The sequence below is a fragment of the Copidosoma floridanum genome, unplaced genomic scaffold (genome assembly GCF_036245765.1).
Source record: "Copidosoma floridanum isolate Cflo_tuat_1 unplaced genomic scaffold, Cflo_Japanese_pri ptg000019l, whole genome shotgun sequence".
Classification (NCBI taxonomy): Eukaryota; Metazoa; Arthropoda; class Insecta; order Hymenoptera; family Encyrtidae; genus Copidosoma; species Copidosoma floridanum.
The window spans coordinates 1,249,245-1,262,232 of record NW_028321896.1 but is presented as its reverse complement, the minus strand read 5'-3'; the positions used below and the strand labels follow the sequence as shown (position 1 = coordinate 1,262,232).

The following is a 12,988-nucleotide window of genomic DNA, read 5'->3' as shown; positions in this document are numbered from 1 at the left end:
CGTGTAACGCGGAGCGTTTTCCGAAAGAGCTCGGGTTTGCAGTGGAAAGGGTGGAAACGTAGAGTATAAAAATGAGCCCGGAGACGCCCGTGGAGCGGGAGACAGAGTTTCCACCGGTGTACATGTATTGCACACAGTCGAGAGAGGGAGGAGGTGGAAGAAAGTTGTCGAGGTACTTTACACCGGTCCGTGCGAGCTCGTCTCTTTTACCCTCTCGCGGTTCGCTTCGACGCTTTTCGTCGTTTCGTCAACATCCGTTGCGTCGACGAGTACTCGCGCTGCATGTCAAATCGCCTTCCGCTCTCAATTTCTCGTGACTGGAATGCATAAACACCCGAGGAGGGGCGCGATGGGCTCCCCGCCTGCACCCTCTAACGGTAATCGAAACATTGTTACCCGACAACCCTTCCGAGGTGTTTGCGGCGGCAATTACTTTTCGCGCGTCTCGGGAACTTTGCCGTGCGCGCTCAACTTAAATTGAGCGCCTGATTCCGCAGTCGACGGGTGTACGAGAGGTTTTTTTTTGTACTCACTTCCCAGGTGCTTTGTCGTTTTTTTTTAATACAATGATATACCAAAAACGACGGGTGTGTTGGGTTACTGTCACTCCACCAACGTTCCTCTTAATTTTCCTTTGTACCCGTTCACTCGTGGCATCGAAAAGTCCAACGACTCGTGATTTACGCTTCCAAAAACTCACGTATACGAATAGTGAAGGAACCACGACGACCCGTGCCAAGGCGATGATTTATTCACCCACGGCGCTCCTCTGGTTATCGATCGCTCGGGTCTAATTCAATGACGCTATCCATCGCCCGGCCATCAGCCAAAGGAACACGAGCCGCGCGCAATGCATCATAATATATTGAAAATTCCCGTTACCACTTAGGCGGGCACCGCGAGAGATGAAATCGCGTGCGCGGAATACTAAGCGGCCCACCCCCTCCCCCCATCTTACAGAAGCGCGTGCTCGAAATTTCTCGCGGGAATCTATCATTCCCGCACGTCCATACAACAGCTGCTCCTTCCAAATTCCCTGTGTACCTTCGATCCCTTGGATTATGCGGCTTGGTTCCTTCTACCTGCGTCGGCGCCCCGTCCTGGAAAAATTCCTCGAGGGCTCGCGCGACCGCGAGGGAAATAGCCCGCAAACAGTCGATTCGGAGCGAAAAGGCGAGCCATTCTCTCCTTCCCGTGACTCTCGCAATCTTGGGTATCGTGCGCGTCTTATCGAGATCCGCGTGTTTCGGCGGCCAGCGCATTCCCCGACGGCTTTATTTTTATTTTTCCTCCCACTCCGTATTCTCCTGGGCGATCGGGGAGGAAGTTCGATTCCCCTTTTCTGCTGCCCCCCTTGCCCCGTTTCTCACTGCCAATACCCATTTACACTTGGCGTTCAACTACGGGAGATTCTGCTGTGCTGCGCGCAAACTGAGGGGGAAGACGAGCGCTTTTCCGGAATTCTTCGCTCCTCTTGTTCTCTCGACGGGTAATATGTGCAGGGCTGCCGCTCGATCTTTTACTCAGGCTTGCTTTTTTTTTTGGCTGACGTCGGTGAATCCGTCGGCTGATGCTGGCGAAGTAGTGACGTGTTGTTTTTATTCCTTTCTCCTTGTTTTCATTTTTTTTCTTCGGTCGATGATGTTAAGGTTTTTTTATTAAATTGTTTGCTTAATATACGTTTCGTATCAACTGGATCATATCGAAGACAATCACTTTTATGAAAATGATTCACAGGAGTTCCTGTTAAATTGGCGAAAAACAAGAAAAGACAGCATGCAGTAAACGGGGAAAAACGAAGTGGAAGTGAAAAAAAAAACGAGGATGAAAATACGGGGAAAGAAAGAGTTAGCGGGCCGAAATTAAGGGAAACTGTGCATCGTTCCGGTCCGCGAACGAGACACCTGTGCACCCAGTACCTATACACTGAAGCGCGCGTTCGCCTTCCGTAAAATCGATATGAAAATCCACGAGCGAATCCTAGTAATCTCACCTCCTAGGCTCTTCTATTTTAACTCACTGCATCGTTCTCTGTTTCATCCACTGATTCGGAGTGGAGGAAGAAAATGAGAGTACAAAGGGGACAACGAGACGCGCAGCTCGAAAGGATTAAGGTCCTGACAGGCCGTGTCACCGAATAAGTATACGAGAACGAAAAAGGCTTGATACGCTTCGAGGAGGAAACGCTGCAGGAAGGTTATAAAGTGGGCTTACAGCAAAGGATCGCGTTTCCGACTTTCCCTTTCTCCCCGGTGTCTCGAAAAAGCGAAAGCACACGCTCGACTGCCACGGTAGACCCGAGGAGCTTTCCCCCGCTGAGAGCTTATTTATGCTTACATTTTTTCCTTCATGCTCGAGCTGGCGACGCGATTTACCGAAGGGATTCATTTTGAAATTTATGTGGACAGTCGGGCTCGCGTCGAGTTTCCCGGGGATTTTTGCACAAGGAGACTTTCAAATTTCGAACACGTGGTCTTTTATTATTAAAAATTTTCCTTTAATGGCTTGGGTTACATTGTTTTCTCAGTGTGCTTTTGGTATTTTGTATGTTATCATCGTGGAAAAGGAATTTTCGACCGTTCATTCCGAAAGGATTTACGTTTGAAACTTTTGTAAGTAGATTAGCTCAGCGTATGGTCAGACATAAAGTGACAAGATCTTTTTTTTAAAGGTATTGTACTGAATGTCTCACTTTTATTTAGCAATACTTTTTTTCATTATACATTGTAGTCGTTAAAAATAGGCTTTTTTCATACAAAGTTAGTCAAAGTCATCGCAAGTAAAAGTTTTTGTACAAAATGGTTTCTTTTCAACAAGAGCCTTCAATGATAAATGAGTGCATAAGTTTTGTGTTAGATTTTGTGTTACATATAAGTAGTGAAAAAATATAAGACGTTGACGGCTGTCATAGATTAGTCGCTAAGGTATGAGTTTCAATAGTCGATGGGTGGTGGTTTGGTACTGGTTTCGAGACTCTCGAAAATACCTTCTAAAACTTTTCACAATAACATTGCAATTGATGGATGATCTACTTTCCTAAAATTTCTATTTTTTTCATCAATAAATCCATGTTACTTTTGATGTATGTTTAATTTAAAATTTAGCTTAGATGTTTCCCATATTTTTTGTCATCACTAGTAAAAAATCGTCTATTTTTATAGTTTAAACTTTGTTCTCTTACGATAGCTAAGATGTGCCTTTATTTGATGATTATTTTTGTTTTATATCAATTGGCCAGTGATGGAGAAAAAGACAACCAATTATGAAAATAACTAAACGAAACTCGAAAGACATCCCATCTGATTCATCTATTAAACCTACATAAGATCACAATCCCCTCCAAATGCAAGTATTTCAAAAATACCTGTGCCATTCATGTTTATCAGCACTCCTTCATCCAGCGTATACAGAATCGTTTTATCTCCTCGCAGTTCATTACTCAAGACTCGCTTATACGCCAGCCTGGCCCATATACCCATAGCGAGCGAGTCAATTCGGCCTCCGTGGCGTGAAAGCCGCTTCAAGAGGAAGGACGATTAATCTTGATCCCAATTATCGCGTCGTTTAGCTGCGATAATTAAGCATCGCTCCCCAACCCCCGCTTAAACTTCTACGGGGAAGAGCAAACTACCCACTGAGAGGAGAGGGAAACAATACCTCCTCGCGAGAAACGCTCCTTACCCAAGCGAGCATGCACACGAGGGTGAGGTTCTGATGAAAAAAAAAAAAATAGCTGAGAGTGTGAAAAGCTTTTAAAGCCTCCCCGTACACACACGCTTGCGCCCTTCTTTTCGGCGTGGGAGATTGATAATTTATCAAGCGAGCCCTCCTCTCCTTCTCACACCTGTACACACAGGCTGTCGTGATGAGCTCCGAGCAAGGCAGTATCTTGATTCACTTCGTAGTATTCTTTTAAGATTTGTTACCGGGGATGGGACTTGATTTCATCGCCCCTGTACAACTCCGTAGCTATTGTGTGACGGAAATAAATTGATCCGAATAGTTTTACCGACAAAACCATAATCAATCGAGTAAATTATTTCCAAAAACCCACCAAACTCCAGGATCCCAATGACCAATCGGTACTACAATCCATAAATTTTTCGCTCCGTGACCAGCGTACCCACACTTGCCGGAAAACAAAACTAAAGACTGACAAATCACTCCCCAATAATCAAGCTTCCCGATCTCCCCTAAAACTGTGCCGGTCGCACTCGGAGCGATAAATCTCGTGAAAATTTCGCTCTCCCTCTCTCTACACGTCTGACAAGTACCCCCCAGCATCGGTCGAAAACCATCCAGATACCCAAGCGCGTCCAGCGGAAGGAATCGAGAGATAGGGCCCGCTAATCCCGCGCCAAAAGAGAGCTGGAGGCTGCGGCGTTTATTGCTGATTTATTATCACCGACGCGGGCAGTTGATGCGCACGAATAAACGACGCGCGCAAACACGCCCGTTTATGATTATACAGTCGCCCCAGGCTCCAAAATTGGGTTAAAACGTTTCGTAGTCGTTGATGTTGTTGGACGCAACCCACGCGCACTCGAGGCAGACACGCCGGACATTACGCATAGGGACGCTGCTCCATAAACATCTATTCGGACCGGACGCCCCCCTCATTGGGCTGCAGCGAGGGTGCAATAAATAATACCGAGGTATAATTGACGTGTACGCCCGCATACGCATCTACGGCACCGCTTGTGATTTTCGAGTGCGCTTCGCAGTGCTCGTCCGCGTGTGGGTACACGCCAATTGCCGAGTAGCTTCAGTGATTGTACGGGCAGGGACGAGGGCGAAGGGTTTTTTTGTTTGAGTTTCCGACGGGGGTAGCGTAGGGAAGTTCATCATCTGTGTGTAATGCGTTGTCCGAGGATGGAAATTTCCGCGACCGTGTTTGTCTTCACGAGCGGTTGGCTGGCTCCAGGGTGATATCGTTCGCTCTGTAGGTAGTTACCCGCTTGGTATTCGGGGTTTTTCTCACCCTTGCACGGTGCTGCTTTGGTTTTGGAAATCCCTTCGGTATCCAGGGTAAAGTTGTGGGGGTGGAAATTCGCAAGAACATCACGCTCGTGCAGTAAGGTTCGAGATGAGTTGCAGAAAAGTTGTTACAGCTGGTTTGGAGTGAAACGCGAAGTGTGTGTGTGTTCCTCGAGAGGCAAACTGGTAGGAAAGAGGCTTGTACTCGGTCTCTCAACGCAGCAATCGTATTACTCGAGAGATGCGTCTAATTAAGCGATAATCTCGACTTTCACTGCAGCTGCAGGACCTAATTAGTTGACTGGAAAAGTAAAGCAGCCTTCCTCCCCTGCTGTTGCCTTTTATTTTGGTGCAGCTCATTTTTTGCACCTAGATACTCCGGAAATACGAGTCTTGAAGTCGATTATAGTTTTTCGTTCTATCCGTTGTACTCATTCGCTCCTGATTTATCTTATTTTTTTCTCTCAATTTTTCATCTCAAAGTGCTCGTTCAAAACAATGAAATATCTTTTTTGCGAGAGAGTTTTTTCATTTTAGTGTCCTCGTTTCCTCTGACTCGACGCTCTTTGAAATGCACTAGAATAAACTTAGGTTTTCACCGTTGAAAACGTAAAAAATTATGCTGCAACACGCGTATCCAGCAAACTCTTCGGGTGATTCAATTTCCAAGTTTCAGCAAACGCGATGCGCGGCTCTCTGTTTGACCAGGAAATAGAGTAAAGCACCGGAACGCGCGAATAAACAGCCGAGCAACTTTTCGGGAAAATTTTCTCCAGCGTTAGAGGCGGGAGAAAAACAAACTCCTCGACATTCTGACAAATAGAGAGCACTCGAGCAAGTCAAGATTAACGTCGCGCGAAAGGGAGAGCCGAGCCTGCAATAACGAGGCTAATTTCACCGGCTTGGCTGAGTGAGCGGCTGATTTGATTTGAATTGGCGCGCTATTAGCCCCTCGCGCGAGCGTAGTTCCCTCGACGTCTTTCGAACTCTCGAAATTACATTGCGAGATCGACGGGACCGTTAGAGTGAGTCACGTTCGTGGATGTAGTTCGCAAACTGCACGGGAGAACGAGCCCATACACAGTGGAGCGAGTGTAGTGGTAGCGATGGAATGGAAATGGGAAACGTTTCGCGGACGGGACTCGGCAGCTTTGATGTCTTCGCCGTCTTATTCGTTTTGGCTCTGAGATGACTGCTGAGTGAATGTTTCCCGAGTTTGTTGATTTTTAAATTGGTAATACAAAGTGGTGAAATAATACGTTACCCGTGATATACAGAAAAAACAGTCTCAATATATTTATTGAATTACATTCGTCTGACCACACGGTGATTTTTCCACTTGTTTTTACAAAATAAAGTATTTGTTTGCTTACTCGCCAATCAAACTACAAAAATATATCCTGAAACAGTAATTACTTGTTGAATGATTCTGTGGGCTCTACCATGTCCTTGTTTCCTTTCTCTTTGGCTCTGAAATGTTTAGCGTGTGTGTAAATTGCAGAGAAGAGTTTCTCGAGTTTTTATAATTTCAATAGTTACTATGAAATAACATAACGTCACAGCACATGCAATTTAAATATTTTGATTGAATTGAATTTTGATAAAAAATTCGAGTAGTAATAAAAAATCAGTTCGTCTGACAATACATTGACTTTTCTACTTACTTTCACGTTGGATTGAAAAAAAAAAAAAAAAAAAAAAACTTAGTATCACTTGACGAATTTATTCACCAATCAACTGAATAAATGATAAATTTTATATGCAGTTCAACTACAAGCATGATACACTATGTATTATGTTCTCTACAACAGTGTATGTATACATAGTCAGTGCAGTTTCTTTGCTAACCGCTTCTGTGCGTGCAACTACATCCTCTTATCCTTACTCTTGGCTCCAAGATGACTACTGAGTACACACTTAAGTTACTTTATATGTCTTGAATTGTATTTTGAAACTATATACAGTGTATACCTAGAGAAATGTTGCATAATAGGATCGATCGGACACATATGCATGAGTGTTTCTCGAGGTTTGTATACCTTAAATTGTTAGCACAAAATACTTTGATATAACAGTAAACGTATTTTTAATTTATATTGAATACGACTGAAAAATTTTCCAGGTATTCCAAACAAATAATCGTCTGACCATACGCTGACTTTACTATTTGTTTTCGAATTACGCCCACGAGCTAATGTATTAATTATTATAAAATTGAAGTAAAATTTAACTCACCATAAAAACTTTATTATTTACCTGGCTGATAAATTAAATATGACACTTGGCAGCAAACACAATGTGTAAAATAATATCCCTTAAAACAGTCAGTGCTATAGTTTTCTGACCCATTTTGTGTGAGCTATGTATCTTTGTGTCCTTACTCTTAATTCTGAAACGACTGTTGAGTGTACAGTATATTTGTAACACTAAACGTGTCATATCTGTCTCGGATCATATTTTGTAACTGTATACTATGTGTAACGTATTGTTGCGTAATGTGATATGGAACATACGCACGGCTGTTCCTCGAGTTTCACATACTTTGAATAGTTAGTATAAAATTCTTTGACATAATAGAAAACGTTATGTTAATTTTTATAGACTTTATTTTAAAAGAATTCCTTTAATGGCAAATGAACGCTTGCCTGATCATACGTTGACTTAACTACTAATTTGCGAATTAGTTTTACGAGCGGGTGTAGTGATTTGTTCCGAAATTATAGATCAATTAAATTTACCAACAAAATTTTATGTATTATACCATTGATGTATCAAATATTAAATTTGATAATAAATTCGACGTGTATGATGCCTCCTAAAATTTTTGTATACTTCAAACAGTTGGCACGAAATGCTGTGATATAACATCGAATGCAATACTAATTTTTTAATTTAATTTAGCTAAATAACGCTCGGCTGACCATACGTTGACTTTACTACTTGTTATTGAATCACGCCCATGAGCAAGTGTAGGAATTTGTTCTAAAATTATAGTTCAATTTACTTTACCAGAAAATTTGTATGTACCATCTAATTGATGAATGAAGCATTAAATTTAATAATAAACACGGTGTACAACTTGTATAATACCCCCTAAAATAGAAATCAGTGAAATGGCTCGTTGACCGCTTCTGTGCACGCAATCTCTGGCGAGGCAAATCCCCTTCCTACCAGAGAGTCTCTGCCAGAGCTAGAATTAGAGCCATACAGAGTGAGAAAGAGAGTATAATCCAGCCGTTTGTCGCTATCTCTTGTTCGCAGGGTCGGTGTAACCGGGAGAAGCCGCCATGCAAGTACTTCCACCCGCCACAGCACCTGAAGGACCAGCTGCTGATAAACGGTCGCAATCATCTGGCGCTCAAGAACGCCCTCATGCAGCAGATGGGTCTTAGTCCTGGCCAGCCTTTAGTACCTGGTCAGGTGCCTACGGTGGTACGTAAACTCGTCTGTTTTTAATAGTAACAATTATATTATGGCAATAAAGTACTCGTTTTCCGATTTTCGGGCAATCCATACAAATCGATGCTCTGCTTTTAATTTCGATTTCACACGCCTCGCCCGTGAGCTGCTAACACACGGCCATTTTTTTATTTATTTATTTACTGTATTTCACACGCGTGCATAAATCGCCTTCTGTTTGTTAATATTTACTTTTAGTCACCCTCCTTTTTGTCTCACTGTCGCTCGAACTAATACAGTTTCTCCATTTACTTCATATTTGGATTATATTTTTTAATTTTGGTATTTTTGATAAGTATTTCTGTGTAATTTTTTTTCAAATTAGTTTTTTTTCTTTTTTACGCTCACCTCGGTCATGAGTTGTAGTGATGCAGTAATTTTTTTATAGCTTATATAGTTTTTGGCGCAACGAAAGTGTTTTTGTTTCGTTTTGAATGTATCTCCACATTTCTTATTTGATTGGATTTGGATTTATTGAAAATTTTTAGTTAAAATTTTTTCGTGCCCTACAAATATAAATAGTATTTTGTAGAACTGATTTCGTTGTGCCAAAGAAATGCATTCAAAAACGTAAATACATTATCGTAATTGCATGATATTTCTCAGTGTCATTCTACTTATTCAAGCCTTCTGCTTATCAAATTGCAAACCTATTAAACTTGTATTTTATCACATACTTACACGGATCTTCAGGTTTTGGATTCTCAAGTCCGCGTAACCATTTATTTTGCTATTTTTTATTTAAAATATGGTTGAAACTCACTTGGACATAATTACGCGGCAAAATTATAAAAGAAGTACACTTGAAATGTCAATCAAATAGTCAAGGGTCCTATAAATACCAGTTGTCACGAAAATGTAGAAATCAAAGCTTGTAGTACCTACTGTTTTGAAAAAAAAGTTCTTCGTTACAAGTAGTAAACTTTTACGATTGCTAATTAAGAGAGTTAAACATTAAATTCAGAAGAAAGAAAAAACAGTCAAAATTTTTTTTAACGTAATAAAAATATGCCGAGCTTGCAAGCTCGAAGGACTATTGGCTATACGCTAAATAAAACCAAGCCTGCACCAAAATCGGCTTGCTTAAAAAATCGATTTTAGTTTAACTATTTTGTTATTTTTTTCACATTTACTTATATATTTATTTTATTTTTTTTGCTCGTCAATCGACAATCGAGAGCCACGTAATATATATAAAACACACGTGTATGACTGCCTGTCTGTTCCCTCATGTTTGCCGCTGTGGTGCGCTCGTTCGTGGTTGTGGTTGATTGTTGGTGTGTGTTCTCTCTATCTCCAATTACCCGTCTGATTCTTGGCGGATATAAAACACACACACAGGAGTCCCAACCTCCTGCGCCGTCACACCAGCACCTTCAACAGCAAATCCAGCAGCAACTGCTCGCTACCCACGCTCTTATGGTAATTTCCTGGTTTTGGTTTGGCCTACACTGATTTTATTTTTTATTTAAGTATATTTTTTTTTATTTCAATATTTTTTGGTTTCTTCTAGTATTACTTTGTATAGTATACATATTTTACTTCCAGCTGCATTTGAACGCAAGGATTTGTGATTATATCATTGTTTTTCTTGAATAATCGTTATCTACAACTTTTTGTGTTCAAACGGTTTCTTGTAGTTAGTCATTAATTCAGTGGAAGCTTGTGACTCGTAAAAATTTGAATGGCATAGGAAGCTTAAGTATCGAGGCTAATTAATTGTATTTTTTTACACTGCATGATTGTGATGTTTGTCTGTTTTTTTTTTATATGTTTTTTTTTTTTTTTTATACATGCAATAATTGTATGCCTACATTTTGTATAAAAGTGGCATACACAAAAGCGCCACTGGTATAGTATAAGCTTCCCTTGCACCCTGAATTTTAAAGTAAAAACGAAAAGTTGCCAATCACTTGTTTTTTCGCGATTTTGTGACTCCCCATCGACTCTTGTACAACACGGATTTTTCATTTTTTGTCTGCGTACGACTCATCAACTCGAGTACGAAGCAGCGTTTTAATCTAGCTGGGCGTTTCTATTTTCTAAAATTATTTTCCGATATTATCGCTATCGTACTTAATACTCGCGCAGTTACGCTTGGAATGAACTAGCTTTGCTCGATGATTAGTTATCGCGGAATGTAAAAAAAAATGCACATTTGGAACTCCTTTTGAAATGTTGGCAGAAAAATCGGTATAAATAAGAACAAAAAACAAGGGATCGTGATTAACGGTGTTCTTTCGCTGAGGTAAATAATTTCTGGTTTTTTTTCCGTTTTTTGATTGACCATCTTCTTGTTATCCCGGTATGGAGAGATATACACGATGTTTGTTCTTAGCATTACTTGGGATTGACGAGCGCATGTTTACTCTGTTGCTGACGGGTCGCATTATTCAAGACAAAAGCAAATAACGCTTCAACTCGACTATCACGCGAATCCTCACTCATTCGTTTGCAATTACTCAACTCGATTGTTGATCTCCCAATTAGCCATTGTTCGCAATGTAAGAATCATACGTCTATCCCAAATCCAACAAAGGCCTCGTATTATTATTAATGATAAGTTATAAATGATAAGTCTAGAAATTTCAAATGAATGGGGAGAAGCAATAAAATATATGAAATAAGAAAACCCATGAAAAACTGGGCCACCAAAAGCACAGTGACAACTCAAATTAACAACTGGGTTTTGATCCCACTTTCCCTCTTCTCCCTGGTTCCCTCAACCCTCTGGTCTCTCTTTTTCTCTGTTCCAGGCAACAAACCCCTACCTGACCGGCATGCCGCAGGTCGGCAACACGTACAGTCCCTACTTCGCTCCCAGTCCCATCATGCCAGCCATCATGGGCCCAGCGGACCCGACGGGCGTCGGCAGTCCCCTCGGCGTGGTACCCCAGACAGTGGCGATGCCCCAGAAGATGCAACGCACGGATCGGCTCGAGGTATGTCTACCAGCGAACTACATGCGCCAGGTGGCGGCACGGGCTGGGCCCCCCGCCCCGCCCCCGCCCCAGGCCGTCTATCAGGCTGCCGCAGCAGCAGCAGCCGCCGCGGCAGCCGCAGCCGCAGCCGCCCAAGCCGCGGCAGCCAACGGCAACGCAGGGGGTCCCCCGCAGCCGGTCGGGCCCCCCCAGGCGCGCGTCTCGCCCGTATCCACGATGCAGTCCCAGTGCCATAGCCACAACCAGTCGCCCTCGCCCACCACCACGAGCGTCGCGAGCGTCGTTGCGCCTCAGGCCCCTCCGCAGCCACCGCCGCAGCAGGCCCCCACTCCACCGCACCACCACCCCCACCCCCACTCCCATCCGCACTCGCACTCCCACCATCACCAATTGCAGTTGCATGCGAGCTCGTCCTGCGCTCCCCAGCTCCACAGTCCGCCCCACCATCCGGGCACGCTCCACAACAACCTACACAACCTCGTCTACGTGCATACTTACTACGAGGGGCCCTACATTCCCATTTACGTACGCACGTAGCCGACTCACTAAGCGCAGCCCCGAGATGGTGATTACTCCCAATACCCTCGAGTCCCCTTTCCCAGTGCGTTGTGATCGCTCGGCGGTGGCTCTCTCCCGCTCTTCGTCTTATTTTCTTACCCGCTGGCGTCGCGAAAGGCCCTGTGTTCACAATTTGATTGCTTGCTTCCTTATTGCGTTTCGGCACCGCGTGTGTCGCGTCACGCCGTTCCGACAAACACCAAAAGTCATGACAATAAGAGCGTGAAGCGAACAATGAAACGAAAACTAAAGGGCGTAAACCTCGTTTTTTGTCTTTTTCCACATTGTTTTTTTCGGCAAACTTCGCAGGATGATTTATCGAATCGCGACTTTTGGGTGAGAGCTCGTTGTGCTCAGCGTTAACGAGGCGTCCCGAGCGAATTTCGCCGCGTCGAGGACGCAAGCCGCGAGGACGCGGGGGTGGACAGATGTTACTTCGCTAACGAGCGCGACCGAATTAAAGTGCGCGGAACGAAGGTCGTTGGTTTTTTTTTCTCCGGCGTCGTCGTGCGGGTGATTTATCTTGAAAATTTAATGCGCGTGCCGACAGAGAAACTCGAAACAACGATCGTGTATCGTGTGAGCCATTCGTGTAATCGGATGACAAGTAGTACAAGTCGAGATTTGGTCAGACGCGCGCTGTTTCGGGACGGACGTGGCCATATAAAAGTGCAACGCGAAACGTCGATCGCACGTATAGGTTTAATATTAGGAATGACGTAGACACTTTTCGATAGATTTTTAGTTACGAGAGAGAAGTGCGGTAAAAGAAGTGGCGTTTGTTTGGATATACAGGCCGAGTGGGACGCAACGTCGCAATGAGAAAATCGTTTTTCTCTTCCCTTTTTTTTTCCTCGGGACAATGGTATACATAATATACACATATACATGTACGATTAAATAACGATTCCATGTAACTATGTTAGATAAATAAATACGTATTGGTAAGGGCAAGATAAAAAAAAGCGTTTTTCTCTTAACGGAACACGTTCCTCTGTATGCGGAAGAGAGCGAGCATGTAGTCGTGCTATGGGTCGGGATTTGCACGGATA

General features: G+C 43.2%; 1 protein-coding gene across 1 annotated transcript in view; it reads left to right on the top strand.

The window, feature by feature from the left end:
* Positions 1–12,988, top strand: part of LOC106636959 (uncharacterized) — a 243,682-nt gene that overhangs the window by 210,825 nt on the left and 19,869 nt on the right. Inside the window, exons 4-5 of the mRNA XM_014349523.3 lie at positions 8,239–8,409; positions 11,193–11,378. Coding sequence (XP_014205009.2) covers positions 8,239–8,409; positions 11,193–11,378 — 357 coding nt within the window. The remainder of the gene's footprint in view (positions 1–8,238; positions 8,410–11,192; positions 11,379–12,988) is intronic.